Raw genomic sequence first — 20,170 nt, 5'->3', positions numbered from 1 at the left:
GTCGCCCAAATGACTTTTCTGAAGAGTTTCTGAAAGACCACATGAATTTCATTTAAATGTATTTGATCCGAGGGGGTGTTAAAATACTTATATTGGTAAGAAACGTACTGTCAAAAAATTTAAATACGCGTTCTGGCTGTATGTTCTATTGTAATCTAAACCAAACGGTAAAGACCGGAAGTCATGTAGGCTCCCTCTTCTAGGTTTACTTTGTTTTTGTTGTCGATGCAGCGTAGCGTTTGTTAAATTTCATGGTATTTATAAAGTAATTTTTTAAATATAACTTTAATTTTAAATTTTTATAATATTAAGCCTATAATAAATCTGATAATGCATAGAGAAAGTTAACAGCACATTGTTTGGGCAGGATGTGGAATATTTTGTTTATAAATAAGATATAGAAAATTATATTTGACATTTTTTGTCCAATTAATCAAAGAAATAATTATCAAATTGAATTATCAGTTTATCAAATGTTGCAGCCAGTACATACTGCATAAAATAAGTACATATAATTTTGATGTCTTTAAAATGTATTATATATGTATATTGACCACAGACCACCTTCATAAAGTTAACAGGGTAGGACAGTTCTACAGTTTAATTTGACATTACAAGGCTTATGCTTAAAGTCATGAAACTACAAGGTGCTTCTTTGAAAGATAATTTAATTCTGATATGTGTAAAATAAAATATCCACTGTTCATTTATTACTTACTAACACAAAATCATGGTAACAGAGTTGGCATTTTTAAATAGTCTGACAAACATTACAAAAATTAGAAAGTAATTAACAATGAGAGATTTTAACTTGTCTTTGTCCACTTATTGAAAGAATGATTATGAAAAAGTATATAAACATATGGAATTGCATTTGGGTGGAGACCTATATAAAATAATCTGTGCTGGTTTCTGCATCCAGGGCCGATATGTCGCTTTGGATAAAGGCCTCTGTAAATGTTCCAGGCTGTCCTAATCAGGGAAAACCTTGAAAAACACAGAACCCAATTAGTCAGATCAGTTGTACTTTGTCCTACTTTTTCAAGAGAGTGTCATGCATCGTGACTTCTAAATGTAGTGGCTCACCTCCTTGGGCTGATTTGCACCAAGTTTAAAACGACAGCAGATAATGTCAACAAAATACCCAATCAATCTGTGAAGCAGGTCTGTGTCAAGAAGAAGAAAAGTCTATGAATGTTTGGCTATGATTTGTCATGCTGCTGCTGCTCATGTTCACAAAAGTCCTTGCATGCTCACATTAATAATACATTTTGTGAGCTTGATAATATGTTGGATAATATTGAAAATGACTTTACAATAAACAATAAAAAATATATAACTTGCCTTAAACAATAAAAACATTATATTTAGATTGTATGGTGTGTGAAAGTTACCTGAAGTTGAAAAGATTCCCCCAACGATGCCACACAATCTCACAAGAAACACAGAGAGAGGCATATGCACCTCGCTCACCCTCACCATTAATGGACTCAGTTTATACTTAACAAAGATCCCAGATACACCATGGCTGCCTTTCTCGTGGCTGACAACCCGTTCCTGTATGACAGGGCAACATGATCAACAGCAACTCACACTTTCACACGGATACACATGCATGCACAGGGCACACATATAACCTACCCTTTCTGTAACAGAAAACTGGTGCATGTCCACTGAAACATCTGATGTGTGCAGCTTGGTGGGAACAACTGTGATAAAATACTGATACAGCATCTTTTCTGAAAACACAGATTAAGAACACAGTCTTACAACTGCTGGTACTGTCCTGCATGTAGAAAGAGGCATTCTCTAATTATGTACATCTACATTTAAATGTATTTGCATACATCACATGTCTCTGACTCTATGCTGTGCTTTGAGTTGTATTTGACAAACATTGAACTATAAGAAAAAGACATACGCTCTAATGTAATTTTTTCCGTGCCATCAAGGGGATTGATGTGTCCAGGAACATCGTTTCCAAAAGACAAATAATCTATTCGATGTGAGAAGTTATATACAGCTGGAAAAACGAAAGATTATTATGAATATAGGGATTGCAAAGTGTGAGCCCTCCATCTAGAGGATCTCTAAAGAATTACATGAATTTTCAATTTGAAGGTATGACAAGCACATAATTGAAATAAAGACTGTTAAAAAATGGCACAATATTTCTCTAAAACGATTACAATGATATTTTGATGAGTAAGTAACTGTAAGTAAAACGTACCTTCATTTTTGATCATTGAAGCAAAATGGGCATGACCTTTGATAGTTTCAATTGGTCTGAGGACAGAATCAACAAATAATTTCATGCAGAAGACATGTTTATAAAAGCAGCAGTATTTCTGTTGCTGAAAGTGTATACTTACTTGCCTAGTGTGATATGGAAGTTCCCTGCCACTTTACTGACATAGATTTGTCCATGTATCCTACATGCATTCTGGGGTTCGGATTCAGAATCATTTCTGTGCAAAGAAAAAAAAAACAGAAACAGTGCATGATTAATTAATTGTTTGTAAGGGAAAAGCTTAAGATCCATCATGTTTAATGAAATCCTGAATAAAATTGAATGTAATGTCTTTCTGTTATGTGGATTTAAATAACACCAAGGTCGTTTGCCTAAAGTATGATTACATTTCATTGCATCAGCATGTACTTTATTGCATCAGCACTGGACTTAATATTTTTGCAATTAAATAAGCAGAAGTACCCTGGAACTGGGTCAGAAAAGTATCCTTTCAACGCTGATTTAAAGAGTACGTCTTGAAGTGAACGCTCTTCCCTCAGTCTGTTTTGAATCTGCTGCAATATCCTTAGATACAATAATCAGAGATGAAGACTTATAATGCACACACATGTCTGGACAACTGTGCATTTAAGTGATAACTGACAAACATTGTACATACTGATACCACATTTGTCTCTTTGGAGAGGGCTCGAAGCTAACCTGAAAAACAAAAATCACAAAACAGTTGCTATTAACAGTTAATGATATCTGAAATGCAGTGGATGGTTTGCAGTTACTTACAGGATCATATTTAAGTTCCTTTGATGCAATGACAGTGCCAGCAATATCCAACACATCTGCACCCACCTCTAGACAAGAATATGGTTTTAAAACCTTAGATACGTTGATTGATTCAGAATAATGAATACAGTCTGGGCATAAAACATTTTGAAAAATAATTCCAGTGTATATGCACTTACTTTCACATTTCATGGCAACTGTGATGTCAATTTTTATCTTCAATTTACTGCCCAAAATCAAAAACAACAACAAAACAAAGTTAGGTCAGGTTCTATAATTTCTTTAAATATGTATTAGAAAAATCTCAATAAATATATAACTGTAAACATGCAAAAAATACACACCTGGTAAAATCTGTGTCTACTTCGTAGTCATATTTCATCCATGAGTCCTGGTACACAAGATACTCTGATATGGCCAGAAGTGCCATGAGGATGAAAACAATCAGTGACACTGGAGAAGACAACCAAGAAGTCCTAATCAGAAACAGGTAACATTACAGGTAACAACTACTGTAATATTCAAACAGCAAATGTCAAAATTCACCTGTGCCTCTAAAAGCTGATTTTTCAACATAGCTCTCTGGAACTTTATGAAAGGCGTCTAGTTCTTTCACTAAATCGGTAGTGCTTTTTCTCTTCAGTCTTTTCATTGTAGTGATGTCAGTAGTCCTGTACTTGCAAAAACATGACTTTATGAATAGGGTAAAGAGTTGAACTAAGATATCACCATATTTCCTAAGGGGATTTATCACAGTACATTAAGACAATTGTTTTGTACAACAAGTTTTCTAAAATGCTATAGCCCGATTTCACAGATGAGTCTTAGATTAGGATTAGGCCTTAGTTAAATTAGCACATTTAAGTAGATTTTATACACGTGCCTTAAAAAAAAACATTACTGGCGTGCATCTTGAGACAGAACAATGGCACTGGCATTTTAAGATATGTCAGTGAAAGTTGCTTTCAGGTAAAACAGCTCAAACATGTATTTTAGGATTAGGTTTAAGCCTCGTCTGTGAAACTGGGGATTTTTGTTTTAATATGCAAATGAGGCATTGTCCAATTAAATATGCACTAATTTATCTGAAACAGAAATCTGAACATTGGATAAAGTCCAGTTCAAAATTCTTGTTAAATTTTATGACATTAGAGTTAAAGGTTTTTACAGATTGAATGGGGATTTTGGGTATTTCATATCACTCCATTAACAGACAGACAAATAATTTAAGGAATAACGCGTTATATGTTAGATTCCTCTGTATAATCCTTCAAAATATAAATATAATACAACTGGAAAGTTTGGTGTATGTAAGTGCTACTGAATAGACTTCTGGCTCAGTTCATGAGAAAAAACTCATTTCGAGAAAACAACCTTTATTAAAGATCTGCTGTAATTGAAATCACTTTTACCCCCGGTTTCACAGACAAGGCTTAAGCCTCAGACTAAAATGCATGTTTGAGCAGTTTTAACTAAAATCAACTTGCCCTGACATATCTTAAAATATGTCAGTGCCATTGATTTGTCTCAAGATGCACACCAGTAATGGTCATTTTTCTAAGGCACGTTTATAAAAACTATTTAAATGCCCTGGCTTAAACTAAGCCCTGTCTTTCTAACTTACTGAACAAAAGCAAACAGCTAAATAGGATCATTCTTCCTGTTCACTCAACTGAACTAACTGTGCTATATTTGACTTAATTTCAACACAATCAACTCTAAAAATCAAAATGACATTAAGTCACAACAAGACTGATGCAAATTTAGGTTAAATCTATGTCTTACCTTTTCCCTAAAGACCTTTAAAACCAGGCTTTAAACACTTTCCAATGGGACCGTCCATTTACTTCCATTCAAATATGCTGTTTTGCAACCACTGCTGCATAGTTGAACAGCTGGTTTTTCCAGCTAAACAAAAAAGCACGTGGTTTCCGCAGTACAAGTGTGACAGAACTGAAATACCTTAGCCTGATACATCCATTGTTATGTTATTATGCTGTGTAAACTGACATAGGTTTTGTAATATCATGGCATAAGCTTTAGCCAGAACCCTAGCAATTCAATGACAGTAATATCTTTTGACAATTTAAATTTTTTTTTTTTTTAATAGTGTATTCACAAGCACACATGCTTTAATCACAAACATAACACATGGGAGAAACACAGAAAAAACAAAACACAACCACATCCAACATAAGCGAGAACAAAGAACCAAGTGAAATAAAGGCTTAAATACACAGGGCAAACAAAGGGAGCTAAATGAAACAGGTGAAACTAATCAGTAACTATGGAAACAAACTGTCACACACTGACTATGGGCTGCATCTCAAAAATTAGGCAGCTGACTTGTTGCCTCGCTGCCTTATAGGCAACAACTCAGCATTTGCGCAAGAAAGTACCTCACAAAACTGATTTTGGGCAGACTTCTGAGGCAGCGTAACAATTTAATGATCTACAGCAAAACAGAGAGAGCTTTGGTGAGAACTAAACAAATATTTAATTACTACAGTAGTAATTTCTCGCTAGAAATGACATTAGAATTGGAAAACGTTGGTCAAAAACATACATTTACACACAAATTGGTCAGCAACCACAACTTTCAAACACCATCTTTATTTTTCTTGATCAACTGTCTGTCACTGCATGGAACGCAGGGATATCAAAAGCAGTGACGGATACATTTTCTGCTTCCTTCAAAAATCGATCAGATGAAGGTATCTCAGTAGACAGGAATTGAAGCTATTGGATTCTGACGTGCCTTGATGCCTTCACCTTGGAATGAGTCATCCAAAGGCAGCATGTTCAAGTTTTTGGATGCACCCTAAGGCCAACTTACAATGACAGGGAACAGGAACAGAGCATAACCAACCCAAACCAAAACACAATGATATGTATGTGACAGTAAGTGGAAACTTAATTTGTTCCCCCAGTTCAGATATTCATTTTATCAATATATTTAAACAGTGAAGGGGGGAGAAGAACAGCAAAACAAATTAAGACTCTTTACAGCATTCAATCTTTATGTATTTTTACGATTTAATTTATTTTTATTTATTTAGAGACTTTCGTTTTAAAATGTAAACATATTTTATATTGAACTTTTACTTTACTTTTTATCTTAATCCACCATGTATATTACTGTAACTGTTTTTTTTTTTAATCGTGTCTATATCTGAAAATTGTAATGTAGATTTTGCCTTTAAATAAAGCATCGCTACAAAATATGTTACGTTATATGCTAGTAAATGTGAAAAGCAAAAGGCTCCTCAATCACGTGAAGTCCTTAGGTCGCAGAGGTCGTTCAATTGCGCATGCGCATAAAATCCCTAAAGCACGAGGTGGTGTCAAGGGTAAGAACATCTCTATCTTTCATCTCTGCAATAATACATTTGTGAAAGTTGTTACGTACTTGTATTTATTAAATTTACACTTATTAAGTTGTCTTACCTTACACGTATAACAAGGGGAAGGGTATACTTAAATAGAAAACTTGCCCTGTCGATTAATCTAGCAGGCCACGTGTAAACAGCTCTGCGTCATTCTCAGAATCAACACTGACATTATTATTATATTCATTACACTGGGTTTTGTAGTTAGTTCAGGGAATATAACTTCACTTCAGTTCACTTTTATAGAAAGGAAGGCATTATCAGCATGTATTCAAGGCCTGAAACCAACTTTTTGCACACCTGCTGATGCACGGGCAAAAAACAAAACAAAAAAAAACTAACTTTTTAACAGCCAGGAAATTGTTTTTGCTAAAACAGGCAGTTCTGACACCAACCTTTTAGAAATGCGCAATTTTCAGGTACAGAAATGTAGTAAAGTGATCAAATGTAAAATAACACTGCATTGTCGTATAAATTAAACCTAACCGGTATAAATGTTACAATAGGCAAGTCAAGAGCAGTGAGTGAGGGATTTTGTTGGAATGTTACTTTTGTTGTTTGAGTAACATTAAGGACGTGAATAGTTGTCACTTCAAGAGCAGTACTGATGCTTTTTCCTTCGGAGCTGTTTATATTCACTTAAGCCATAAATGACTATGTTTGGAGCTTACGACGAAACTGGACATCATGGGCTTTTTCAAGCTCAAGAAGTGAAAAAAGCTCAATTCAATATTCGCGCGCTGTGCGAGACGCGGGGGTATTGGCGCGCGCTTCGGATGTTTGCGCACAGATGGCGAGTAATGCGAATTCTTGCACTTAAACATTTCAATTGGCATGGCTTAAACTTTCGTAACGTTGCAGCACTGGCCTGTCAACTGTCCCGAGCCTCGTTCATGTTCTCAGTCACAACATTGCATGTCTTGAATAATACCCTATCATTCCAGACACACACACACAAACTCATAATACTGACTAATAGTGTATATTATTTTACCTTACAGTGAAACCAAGGGAAGAATGAATCGATCTTTCACTCAGACTTTGGTGAGACCCAATCTCCCTTTGAGGAGACCTGCGACTGGACCGAGTTCACTCAGTCCTAGAGGACCAGCACCAGCAATTCAGGACCTCGCTCATGAAAATCTTCTAGCGAGTGATGTTCTAGATGGTATTGGTTAAATGTTTTTGAGCATTTTGTCATTGACTCTTGGGAAAAAAAAACAATCTTGATCATTTTCTGTTTCCACTTCTTTAGATCCTAAAAGTGATGCTGTCAGAAAGGAGAATGCAATTCCTGCAAAAAACAATGTATGTATGTGATAATGACTCTATATATGATTAAATATGTTTCTTTTCAAGTGTTTTTTTTTTTTTTTTTTTAAAGTCAAACACTATTCTTAATATGCTAACATTGGTTGTTTAGCTATGTAGATATATTTGTAATATTTTCCTCTTGAGACTTTAACCAGAGATCAGACAGCTTTGATACTTTTCTGCAGTAATATCAATATTTAAAGCGTTTAACTTTTCCACAGTGTGGAGATTTCTTGTCTCCCCCACAGACAGCAGGGTCCATGCTGGGCCCACTGGTAAAGTTGTGCAATTACTGCAGTCACCAGGGTAGGTTACTTTGCTTGATTTCAGTCAGTGTTCAACTTAAGCGCTCTTATTTGTTTGGTATAATTAGCTTTTTAAAATAACAACGACTCTGAAATCTGATGGATGGGTCATATTTAAAGACATGATAAAATAGGCAACATTAATTTTTATTTTTTTATTTTTTTTTGGTCACTATACAAACATACATGCGCGGATCACTTGTGAAGGAAAATTACTTATAGGGTTAGTTCACCCAAAAATGAAAATTCTGTCAGTAATCAGCCTCATGTTGTTCCAACCCCGTAAGACTTTCGTTCATCTTCGGAAGACAAATTAAGATATTTTTGATGAAATCTGAGAGCTGTCTCACTCCTTCATAGGCTGCTAGGTAGGCTGATGGCAGATATCGATTACCTAGCAGCCTATGAATGAGTGAGCCAGCTCTCAGATTTCATCAAAAATATCTTAATTTGTGATTAACGAAAGTCTTACGGGGTTGGAACAACATGAGGGTGAGTAATTACTGACAGAATTTTCATTTTCGGTGAACTAACACTTTAAAATATTTTTCATATTTCTTCCAAATTTAGTTGATGCTTAAAACAAGAAATATCTGTCAGTGGGTTAAGAAAAAAAAAAAACTTGTTTACCTCATTAACAGATTTTATTTCTTGTTTAAAATATAAACACTTAATTTTGATAAATTATTCAGAAAACAATACTTAATATCATTTTAGGATTTTTAAGATATTTGTAATGGAAAACAAGACAGAAATACTAAGAAATTTTTTGTAATCTGCATGTAAAACAACGTCTGTTTCTATTGGCCACTGTACGTAAGCCATCTACCATATTGGAAATGTCAAAGCCGGTTCGTGACCATTCGAGAGCAGGTTGACTGAGCACTAAAAACATCAAGTATAATAGTAAAAACCTGTAATATTGAGTTAATACATATAAAACACAAGCCAACACATTCTCACCTGTGAAGGGTTACCATTTCTTCGTAAATGTAATTTTAGGCGGTTTCATAACCAGAAGCTGAATGTTGTGGCATAATTGATTCTTGATGTGAGTGGTGCTACGCTGACCGTTTCAAGATGGCGTATACATATTTATGTTCCTGCCCATTGATGGTGTGTTGCAAACATGTCTTGGCTGGCTTTGATCAGCAGAATGAGTTGGTCATTTACTAGTGATATTTCTTGTACCCTATTTAGGAAACTTCAGGTGCACTCGTTGTAAAAAAACATGCTACTGTTCTGTAGCTTGTCAGAGTCAGGATTGGAAAGCTCATCGACATGTCTGCAAACCTAGCTTTCCAGAAGCTACCAGGTACTAGATGTTCTCTGGATATCAGTGGTGTTTTGGAAGCACAATGTGGAAATGTCCTTTTTTCATACGTGTGTTCTTTTTTTTTTTTTCTTTTTTTTTTTTAAAATCAGTGAGAAAATTAAGGAATCCACAGCCATGCCATCTGGAAATGGACTTGGTGGCCTTCAAGCTAAGGTACTATAGAGGTTGCTATAGGTACTTGCACTTGCAGTAGTTAGTTATTCCATCTAATTTCTTTAGAAAATTATCTTCGTTTACAGGAGATCTGTGTTGACCTAAAGCCAAAGGGAATGTTTCGACGTGATTTGCGCAAGAACAATGTTTCCAAAGGAGCTGAGATACAGGTACTTTTCATTAGGCCTATATTGCTTTATTCTCTATAGACTCTCTGCCTCACAGAGCATCTTTTTTTCAGGGTACAGTGATTGACCTGAGGAACCCTGGGATGTTCTCCATCCACCTACAGTCAGTCGAGATGATGGAGTCCCTGAAAAACATCACTGCAGAGCTCCAGAAGGCCTATAGCACTTCATTTGCTCCTGAATACAAGCCTGAAATTGGGGAGCTCTGTGCTGTTAAATTTTCACTTGATCGGGTGAGGCAAATAATTACATTTTAATTTAATTCGTCAGAGAACCAGAGTGATTAGAATTTCTGTGAAATATGCATTGATGTCTTAAATCAGTGCAGTGCGTAACAGGTCAAGTTTGTTTCATCTTAAACCGTTGAATAGTGAGTGTTGTCTTGCTCAGTTTGGTCTTTTTCATGCTGATTTAGAACTGGTATCGAGCTGAGGTTCAGTCAGTTGATGTGGCCCACAAAACTGCTAGTGTAATTTACATCGACTTTGGGAATGAGGAGAATGTTTCACTTGACAACATAAGGCCTCTCTCTGACAATATCGATGCTGCACCACCATTTGTGAGTTACTCCATTTCATAATAATATTCTTCTTATTATTATTCTTATTAATTATACTATTAATTCCATATTTTTAGTATTATTATTGTTGATTCCGTACATGTATGAATGTGAGTGTATATGTATATTAGGGCTGGGAGAAAAAACTGATTCAACTAACTATCGCAATTTTTGTTTTACGATTTTAAAATATTTTTGTTTTTTATTCCAGAATCGTTATTAATTCAAATGAAATTGCTTTATTTTTGTCCTTGCTTATAGATGAGGTTGACAGAAGTTAGACACTTTTGTTCCAACAGAAGATGAAATGTCGTTATCTATGAGTGTAAAGTGTTGTAATGTCCCAAGTGGATGCCCATCGTGTGTAAGCCCATTTATTGTTCCAAATGGGGGTTTCCGCTAAGACGGGTGAAGGTCTCTACGTGTAACTGTCTTTCCGTGTGGAAAAGTAATTTCATTCCATTTAAGCTTTTATCTGACTCTATTTTATATCTGACTCCATTTTATCACAACTTTAAATTTAAGTTAGATTGCCAATTGGTTATTGGTCAATCATATAATAGTTTAGCAATACATTTAATTGTTCTATTTAACTCTTTAATTATATTTTACCCGTTCAAATTAGGAAACTATGTCGCTCAGAGGTCCTCATATCTTCTGTTTAACACGGATCTCACGTTCACTAACTCATCAGTTTTGGTCACCAAAGAGAGGTAATTGCTATATGCCTGAGATCGGTCACATTCACGTTTACACAATCAAAGATACTTTGGTATAGCCCCCATGGAATTGCATAAACTTGAATTTAACTTGATGTTTACTTCAGTAGAGGTATGTCCACTAATACAGATATAAGCTGACCAACATTACTTCTCTTATAATAGCTTTGGATTGACCATGTCGTGGTTTCCCACGTACTCTTATCTAAAGTAACATTAAATTAAAACAGAGGTAAGACACACCCAAATTTAGATTGGTCAAGCAGCATTTGCTGTTCTAAACGGAAATTCACTTATTTCCTTTGAAAACCAAGTACAGTTGAATTGGTTCCATATATTAGTCGTCACTAATCTGACGCAAAACTTTCGGTAACATACATATCCGTTTAATCTACTTGGGAAAACAATTGCAGAGTCAGTCAAAATAAAATCAAATGTAACAATTAATTATGTCAAGTAAATGTATCATGCCAATTTCATAATCAGTTCATAATCATAATCAAAACATCAAATGCTCTGGAATAAAGAGAAAAGATGTGAACCTGACATTAGAAAATACATGATGCTGAGAGTCTTGGCCACTCTCAGAAATCGCCTTGAGCCTCTTTTTGCATTTCTTTATATAGACAGAAACATCTTTCACATGTAAACATTTGTTAACAATGGGAATTTGCATTCAGAGTTTACACCTTTTGGGAGCAGGATGCCATTTGCCTGGAAGACACACCCTCCGTTGTGTGCCAGTTATCTCTAAACTCTTAAATACCTTATTACCTTTTGGTTTACTTCTTTGGGAATGAGCCCTTTGTACCAGTCGCACTGAGACATTTCAAATGATACCAAACATGTGTAATACTGTATGATAATTATTCACATTAAACCATATAGATTCTTGGGTGAATTTTGGTGATCTCAGCATGAGAGAGAAGGAATGGGGAAGAGGGAAAGGGATGTAGATTAGGATGATTCTGAGGTGAGACTTGCGTCTCGAATGGTGCATGAGTGAGTTCAAATGTTAATTTCCTTTGTTCTCTCAGAGTTGCCCACTCTTCCAGTTTTTCCAGTCTTACACGTGAAAGCTACGTGAGACTGAATGCACTAAAAAGCCCTTGCGCTACTCATTTGCTGAGAAAGAGAGAGATAAGACAATAGAGCTGCACAATTAATCTTTAAAAGACTGTGATCTCAATTCAAACACCCACGTGATATTTCAATTTGTCTGTCTATTAAACCTTTGACAATCATATCGCAACATTCAAATCTGATTTGCCGCTGACCCAGAGAGAGTTGTCATGAACACTGTCTACGGTAGCGATCAAAATAGAGTAAATCAGCTTTTGATAGAAACTTGCCGCTTTAAATAACGCATTTTTCGATTACGTTGTAGTGGTGACACGTGACTGTTAATTTAATTTGTTATTGAATCATTTATTCAAGAGAATGTAGTACTGTATGTTGCTTTTGAAAAAAAAATTCTGAAAGATGTGAATTGTTTTTGTAAATATGACTCATCTTATACATGTACAGTTTGTATAAGTGTATTATTTAGCTTTTCCCCACTGTCTAGTGTAAAATATAAAAAATCGCAATGCATTGCAATATCGAAATCCCAATACTAGAATAGTAAGAATAGTAGAATCGCACATTTCGTATAGGCACCCAAGTATCGTGAAAGTATCGAATCGGAAGATAGGTGTATTGTCCCAGACCTATTACATATACATATACAGTACATATATTTGTAACTGCCAAATAAAAAGTATATTAAAATGTTTGCAATATTCCTTATGTTTCTTAATTTGATATCTGTCAAGCCACAGTGAAAATGATACTGCTCAGCTCTTGTTAAATTACTTATGGTTCCAGCAGTAGTCATTATCTCATGCTTTTTCCAAAGCTGATTTGTTGTTTTTACAGGCTTTGCAGTGTTGTATTGCTGGGGTAAAGCCTGTGACAGGAAGTTGGACAGGCGAATGCACTATTGCTGTTAGGCAGATGATTACTGGAAAGAGCCTCACTTTCACAGTGTTGGACATCATGAATGATGGAGCTCTGCTTGCTGTAGATGTTCCTCTTAGCATGCTTGGTAGGGCATACGTGGCTCTTTGGAGAGCTGTATTTGAAATGAGCAAGATGTTCAACCATGTAATTTTTTTTTTTTTTTTTTTTTTTTTTTTTTTTTTTGGATACAGGTAAATACATGAGCACTTTTCTGATAGACCAGGGCTATGCTATAAAGGAGGATGTTGCTGTCAAACCACAGACTGAACAGAACATCAGTGAGTTGCTGACTCATCTGGGTTTTTTTTTTTCATCTTCTATAAATGATTCACTCAATTTTCATTTTATTATTTCACCTTGATCTATTTGCATCTTTTCTTTAGATTCATTGCTGAAGGCATCCTTTGAAAACTTCAAGCGCTTGTCTGGAGGAAAGAATGAGAACTCTGAAGCCAGGCCTCCAGATCCGTTGATTCAAGGAGTGGGTGACGCATTCACTGCAGTGGTCACCCACATCCAGTCTCCCTCAGAGATCCTCTGTCAGAAGCTTGAAAATGCCAGTGAGCTTTCTGCAACTTGATTTAAAACACAATTTTACCTCAAGTAAACATTTTTTATTTCATGGTATTTTTATTACATGACCATTGGTGCATACACTACTGTTCAAGGTGTTGGTGTTTTTTTTTTTTTTTTTTCATGTTCACCAAAACTGCATTTATTTGATCAAAACACAGTAAAACAGTAATATTGTTAAATATTATTACAAGAAAGTAACATTATTACTTTCAGTATGTTGATTGTATGATATAATCTTAATGTATTCAGGTATAATCCAGCAGTTGCAGGTGGATTTAAGGGAGCACTGCTCAAACACTCTGGCCAATGAGATCTTCAGACCTGCGCCAGGAACTGTCTGCTGCTCACTATTCTCTGGTCAGACCGTTTTTTTAGTTTTTTTTTCATGTAAAAATGTTTAAAGTGTGCCTTCCCATCGGTGAATGGGACTGGGGACTGTTGAACTGTAAAAATGCACTTTAAAAGTGGTATCTTCTGATGCCATCTCCTCATGCATTACAGAGGACAACCAGTGGTATAGAGCTAAAGTTCTGGCCTATTCCTCTGAGGATTGCGTATGTGTCGGATACATAGACTTTGGAAACTCTGAGGAAGTTGAGTTAACTCGCCTACGACCAATCAACAAGGATCTGTTGGCTTTACCAACACAAGCAATCCCCTGTTCTTTGGCAGGTATAGTGCAATGATTTATTCACTGAGCATCTGTAATTGGCTCAGCATAAATAGATTTGCATGCATGACACAGTCAGAGATTTTCAGCAAGATTGTTTTCTTGATTAACATGTTCATATTGCTCCAGGTATAAAGTCTCCAACAGACGACTGGTCAGAGGAGGCCATTTTGATGGTGAAACGTCTGGTCTGCAACCGCTTCATTCGGGTTGAGATTCTGGGTAAGAAGGACGGTAAGGCTCTGGTGTCCATGATCGACGAGACTAGTGACCCTCAGACCAATGTCGCTGAGTTGTTGGTTAACATGGGTTATGCTGCCATTGAAAGTTTGGAGACAGAGAAGAATGAACCAGCTCAGGCATCCTTCCCTGAAATGCCATGTAAGTACAGAACCTTATTTTATTTGAGCTATTTCTGATCTTTTTCAAAAGGATAATGTAGATCAATATCTTTTAATTTTACCCTAGCTCTCAGTCTGCCTGTTGAGAAAATGGAGTGGACTTGTGCTGAACTTCCCTTCGATGGCCAAAAGGTGGAGCTGGTGATTAGTACTTTGAAGAGCCTGGACGAATTCTACTGTTACAACTACAGTAGCGGTGCGACTGTCCGCCAGTGTTGTTCTTTCTACACTGTTTGACTCATCATGTTTGTAATTATTTTATTTCTGTTTGGCAGATTCACACATCCTGACGGAGCTGTCCTATGAGCTCAAAAGGCATTGTGAATTGGGCAGAGCTCCCTTTTCACCAACTGTGGGAGAACCATGTTGTGCTCTCTTCACAGGTGATCCTGACTCGTCCAAACAAACACCATAGTTACCATAGTTATAACACACTTATAATTAAAGTAAACAGAATTTTTTTTCATATTCAAACAATTTTATTTACAAGAAGCAGAGTTGACAACTGACATTTAAGATGCTAGATAAACATTAATGTTAAGTTTGGGGTCGATAAGATTGTTTTAATGATTTGGAATCGTAAAGTATCATTTGCTTGCCAAGGCTGCATTTATCAAAATACAGTAAAAACTAAAAATATCGTGAAATATAAGCATTTAAAAATAACCTTTGTATTTGAATACTTTTAAAATGCAATTTATTTATTTGATTCCTTCAGTATCACATGATCTACCAGAAATCATTCTAATATGCTGATTTGGTGCTCAAGAAACATTTCAATGTTAAAAACAGCTGATGTATTTTTTTCAGGGTTCTTTGATTTTTAGAAAGTTAAAGCATTCATTTGAAACTAACATTGTTACACAAGATGTCTAAGTCTTAAACTGTCATTTTCGATAAATTTAATTCATCCTTGCTTGAATAAAAGGATTAATAAACTTTTAAATGGTAATGTACAGGTGCATTTTTCAATGTTTTTGCTTCCTGTTTGCAGGAGATGCCCAGTGGTACAGAGCCATGGTATTAGAAGTGTGTGGAGATGGTAAGACTAAAGTTTATTTTGTGGACTATGGGAACTCCTGTGAGGTGGAGGCAGCACATCTGAAGGCCATCACCCAGAGTCTGCTCAAGCTGCCTTTCCAAGCGATCCGCTGCTGGCTTGCAGGTATTTTTTTGGGGGGGGGTTTGAATGTGTGTGTGTGACTACAAATTAGTCGGAATTTGTTTTGTTGTGAGTGCATTGTACATATGGCCAACAATCACTGTGCAGGAGTCGAACCAGCGGAGGGTCAGTGGAGTAAAGAGGCAATGCATAAGTTTCAGGCTCTTTGTGCCAGTCAGCCATTGAGTGGCAGAGTGCTGTCCATTACTGAGAAGGGTTATGGGGTGGAGCTAGAGAGCGCTGGCCAAAGCATTGCTGCTGTGCTAATTTCTGAGCACCTGGCTAGACCTTGTGGACAGGTGAAACAGCCTCCACTGCAGCCAACTAAACCCTCCAATCAGATTGAGGATATGCCCACTCTAAAACCCATTGATCAGACTCCACCTGTTGAAGAGCCTTTGAAACTGAACATCAATGGAGCTGCCAATGCCCCAGAAGTTTCAACAGCATTAAGTAAGTTAGCATAAATGATGTTTAAAACCATTTAAATATGGCTTTATAGTTTTGTAATTGCTAGTACTAGAAATATGCAGGAATTTTTTTTGTTTTTTTGTTCTTGTGCATGATTAAATGATGTTCACTGTCATTTAGGTGACTCTTTTCCTTTGAATTGGAAGACATTGGAGCTGTCTTGCAGTGACACGTTCCAACCAAGGGTGGCAGCAGTGATCAGCCCTAGTCTCTTTTACATAATGAATCCTGGACGAGGTGTGCTCTCGTAATGTAGTGTTTAAAGCATAAAGTCTAGCTAGAGCAACTATTATTATGGTTATATTATAACCATGGTTATACCATTAGAATGATGCTTCTTTACATTAAGCTGATTTTGTTTTCCTCCTAGTGAATGTAGACAGTCTGAAGGCCATTATGACTGATGTTGCGAAGTACTGCAGCAAACAGCCAATACCCAATCAGTGCCACCCTTTACCAGGAGCTGCCTGCTGCGCACAGTTCTCAGGTCAGTTTGACCTTCACCCCCGTGGCTTATCTGGGTGGGATAAATAGATGGAATCACATGTGCAGTGTTAAACTATATGGTGAATTTTTGCAAATCAGCAGCACTATTATTTTATAATATACACTACCTTTCAAAACTTTGGGTAATTCCAGGTCCATCTAACCTGTAGTGGAACCGCAGCTTTTAAACTACAGCTGTAAAAGTGTGTGTGCAACAAACCCCTTTATAAGTGATTTTAAAATGTTTTTTTCAAAACCTCACATATTCTGTCATAATGTTATTTTTATGAGAGAGTTGTTGCTGTGATGTGTTTTTATGAGTTTCATGATGTTGTGTCATGTGGTTGAGCTACTGATATCCCCTTGATGTGTAAATCAGTCAAATTTAACTCTTTATTCAGGTGACAAAAACTGGTACAGAGCTGTTGTGTTGGAGGTGACGACCAAGCATGCACATGTAATTTACGCCGATTATGGGAACATGGAGACAGTCCCTGTCTCCAGTATCCTTCCCATCACCAAAGAACTTCTCCAGCATCCATTTCAGATCGTCAGGTGTGGACTGGGAGGTAAGACTTTCACTCGTCTGAATATGCACAAATCATTGCTGATTTTAAAACCCTTGTAAGGCTGGGAGTTTTTAAATCCTTACTGATTATGAAATCTGGTTGCATCACACACAAGGTGAATCTTTACAAATTGTCTTCTTTCAAATCTCAAACATGCACAATCGTGGCGCATCACACAATTCAAGATATTAAGATTCGCTTGTTTTTTCATTCATAGCAGTCTCCTTGTAGACTTGTCTCTCATTGGCTATTGTGAAAGTACTGATGTAATCATAGTCATAATCATCCTGATTTAAAATCCTATTTAAATGTTTATCATCGGGACGATCCTGATGTGTCTGCGAGCAGATTGAGAGGTTTAAGATTATATCTGAAAACGTCTCACAACATACACTTTACCGGTTAATCTGTGCCAATTATCAGAACCGACCAAGGTCTTAGACAAGGTTTTTTTTATCTGATTGTTGGGAGGGATAAACTGGCCTAAAACTCTTGTTGTCTGAGCCTGGATTAAGTCACAGAATAGATTTAGATTTCTTCTTTTAACAATGCTGAGCCATTATTGTTTTTGTTTTTTTGTGCACAGGTAAAGAGCACTTTCCTACAGTGTGGCCCACTGAAGTTTTGGAACTCTTTGGGATTCAGTTGAGTGGGGGCGTCCTGGCAAATCTGCAGGGCTTTGATGGGACCTCCAACCTGCTAACCCTTACCCAGCAGTCAGGTCAAGCTGACAGAGATATTAATTCCATCATCCTTGGAGCTCTGCAGAAAGGACAGAGTAAGGCTAACTCAAAGCTGCCTTCCATTGTCAATGAGGAGAAAAAGGATCTAGATAAGAGGCAGACACAAACTGTCAGCTCAAACAAGGCTGCAGATCAAACTCAATCTGCAGGTATGGAGAAACATGACCTGAAAGATCAAGCTCCGCCTTTAAGTGCCAGCTACAGACTTGAGAAACCAGGTGAGGAATTAAACATTGGGCAGAATTCATGTTGGCAAGACTTAGTATTAATGTAGGTGTTTACTGGGCTTGCGCAAGAATTTGTCCAGGATATGTAGCAATGAAATTCTGGCGCACAGGTGCTGTTCCACCTGGTGTTCTCAGCTGTAACTCAAAGGTGTTATTTAAAAGGAGCCTTGTCATCATATCCAGGGAAACAGTTGTCAAACATTTATTATGTCTGATTTCAGAAAACATGCCCAAGACTATGGCTGCAGTGGAATGCTCTGAGCCACAAGACATTACAAGCTCAAAGGGCAGCAGTGGTGGGTATTGGTGTTTCTGAGACTGATAACTTGCAAAGGATTGTAAAAATGTTGACATTACTATCACTAACATCACTAAATGCCAATTCACACTGCACTGATAGATTCTGAGACACTTTTGTTGGGTTTTGTTGGATTACCTGTCAGCCTCTGGTGTTGGTCGGCACCTGTTTGTCGTGTCGTGGAATGTCTGAGTAGTGACATACTGTAATTCTGGCGATTATCCATGTTGGTCGTGTCCGTCAGTGCATTGTGAATTGGTCTCGACAGTCAGATATTCTGAGTAGTTTAGCCTAGTGCACGCACAATTGCTGATTTCTGTTTAAGGGGCAACCTGTCTGTAGTCTTATGAGCTTTAAAATATAAATGTACTAATTAACTAAACTAAACAAATGTTTTTGAAATTTTTCTTTCTTTCTAGCTCCCCGATCTTGCTGTTGTCTTGAGCTGAAGCAAAAGGTTCGGAAAGCTGCAAACACAAGATATATATATATATATACATCTTTTTTTTTTTTTTTTTTGAAAGCTAATGCATAGTTTGCACATACATATTGCTCATTCTATGTATTTAATTATTTTTCTCTCTTCAGATTGACCATATTGAGAAATTGATTCTGCTCCTCGTCAAACAAGTTGATGGAACCAAATAGTAACTCAAGACCTTCATTGTCAAGTAGCTTTTATCTTTCAAAAAGTATGAATATTTTATTTTTGTTTTATTGAACTAATATTGTTTTATTATAGCCTATATAATGTTTGTGATTTTATTTCTTGAGCCAAGAGAGAATGTAACTATTAATCGTGAATAATGCAGCATTGCCATTCAGTTTTCCAGTTCCACATGGTCAGTTTTTTTGTTTTTCTATGGCCAGTTTTGTTCCTTGTGTTCCAGTTTGATTAAAAAAGTACTCAAGTTTGTTTGGAGCCGTTTGGTTTTTCCTTTTCTTTATAGAGTACCAACTGTCTGTGTGTTTAATTGGTTATGCAAGCCTTTTAAAGTGGGTTCGTCTATGTAACAACTTTCACACAAAGATTTACTGTCATTTACTCATCTAAACTATTATGACTGACTTTTCTTCTGTGGCACAAAAGATGTTAAGAGACAGCCTCAGTCACCATTCACTTCACTGCATTGAGAACCATGCTATGAACGGGAATGAAAGTCTCATGTCACTTGCGAGAAAGATGTACTGGTTTGAAACATGAGAATTTTCATTGTGTGATGAAGAATTCCTTACTTAATCCTAATTTACTTAATTCGAGCATAACGGTGACACTTTTTATTAACTTGGTCTTGGGTTGATAAGAGGGCTGTAGAGTAATTTGAATTGAGGATGAAGTCAGTACGGAAGTAGCAGAGCAGAACAGAGCACCCTCTCCTGTTCAACACGACCTGAGCACTAGAGAAACTGACACTTCAGTACCTGCGGGGAGAACAGGACGGAGAGGTGAGAAACTCATTATCAGAGGTTTTAACTTTACTCATTTAAAATAGAAATGTTGGAAGATGTCGTTTAGCTGAAGTTTTACGAAACTAAACTCAATGGTCGGTCCAGTGGTGCTAGAAATTGAAC

The 20,170-nt window shown here is 36.6% G+C and overlaps 3 protein-coding genes across 5 annotated transcripts in view; 2 read left to right on the top strand and 1 right to left on the bottom strand.

The window, feature by feature from the left end:
* vwa2 (von Willebrand factor A domain containing 2) overlaps positions 1–20,170 on the top strand; it is a 49,518-nt gene that overhangs the window by 9,435 nt on the left and 19,913 nt on the right. The window lies entirely within an intron of this gene.
* LOC307147140 (endoplasmic reticulum-Golgi intermediate compartment protein 2) lies at positions 520–4,924 on the bottom strand. 3 transcript variants are annotated; one of them, XM_079851638.1, is made up of 14 exons: positions 4,817–4,914; positions 3,578–3,702; positions 3,376–3,484; positions 3,211–3,257; positions 3,032–3,099; positions 2,910–2,950; positions 2,714–2,815; positions 2,373–2,468; positions 2,231–2,286; positions 1,922–2,023; positions 1,642–1,739; positions 1,395–1,557; positions 1,087–1,166; positions 520–987 (listed from the first exon to the last, which is right to left on the bottom strand). In XM_079851638.1, the coding sequence occupies exons 2-14, from the start codon at positions 3,681–3,683 to the stop codon at positions 973–975; spliced, it is 1,083 nt and encodes a 360-aa protein (XP_079707764.1). In that variant the 5' UTR covers positions 3,684–3,702; positions 4,817–4,914; the 3' UTR covers positions 520–972. The 3 variants fall into 3 exon arrangements, with proteins under 3 accessions (XP_079707764.1, XP_079707765.1, XP_079707766.1); XM_079851639.1 differs by having other exon boundaries at positions 3,578–3,722; positions 4,817–4,892; XM_079851640.1 differs by lacking the exon at positions 3,578–3,702 and having other exon boundaries at positions 3,376–3,507; positions 4,817–4,924.
* On the top strand, positions 6,293–19,494 carry tdrd1 (tudor domain containing 1). Its single transcript, XM_079852304.1, has 26 exons — positions 6,293–6,381; positions 7,422–7,588; positions 7,676–7,728; positions 7,956–8,040; positions 9,240–9,354; positions 9,465–9,528; positions 9,615–9,698; positions 9,770–9,949; positions 10,132–10,275; positions 12,912–13,080; positions 13,187–13,273; positions 13,379–13,555; positions 13,821–13,928; positions 14,073–14,243; positions 14,371–14,622; positions 14,710–14,838; positions 14,918–15,025; positions 15,637–15,807; positions 15,913–16,257; positions 16,396–16,512; positions 16,646–16,762; positions 17,163–17,330; positions 17,917–18,291; positions 18,522–18,596; positions 19,018–19,055; positions 19,187–19,494. Exons 2-26 carry the CDS (start codon positions 7,438–7,440, stop codon positions 19,244–19,246), a joined length of 3,543 nt encoding a protein of 1,180 aa, XP_079708430.1. The 5' UTR covers positions 6,293–6,381; positions 7,422–7,437; the 3' UTR covers positions 19,247–19,494.

The sequence above is a fragment of the Squalius cephalus genome (assembly GCF_949319135.1).
Source record: "Squalius cephalus genome assembly, chromosome: 19".
NCBI classification, from domain to species: domain Eukaryota; kingdom Metazoa; phylum Chordata; class Actinopteri; order Cypriniformes; family Leuciscidae; genus Squalius; species Squalius cephalus.
Note: the sequence above shows the minus strand (reverse complement) of the source record. Positions and strands in the feature narration are given on the sequence as shown.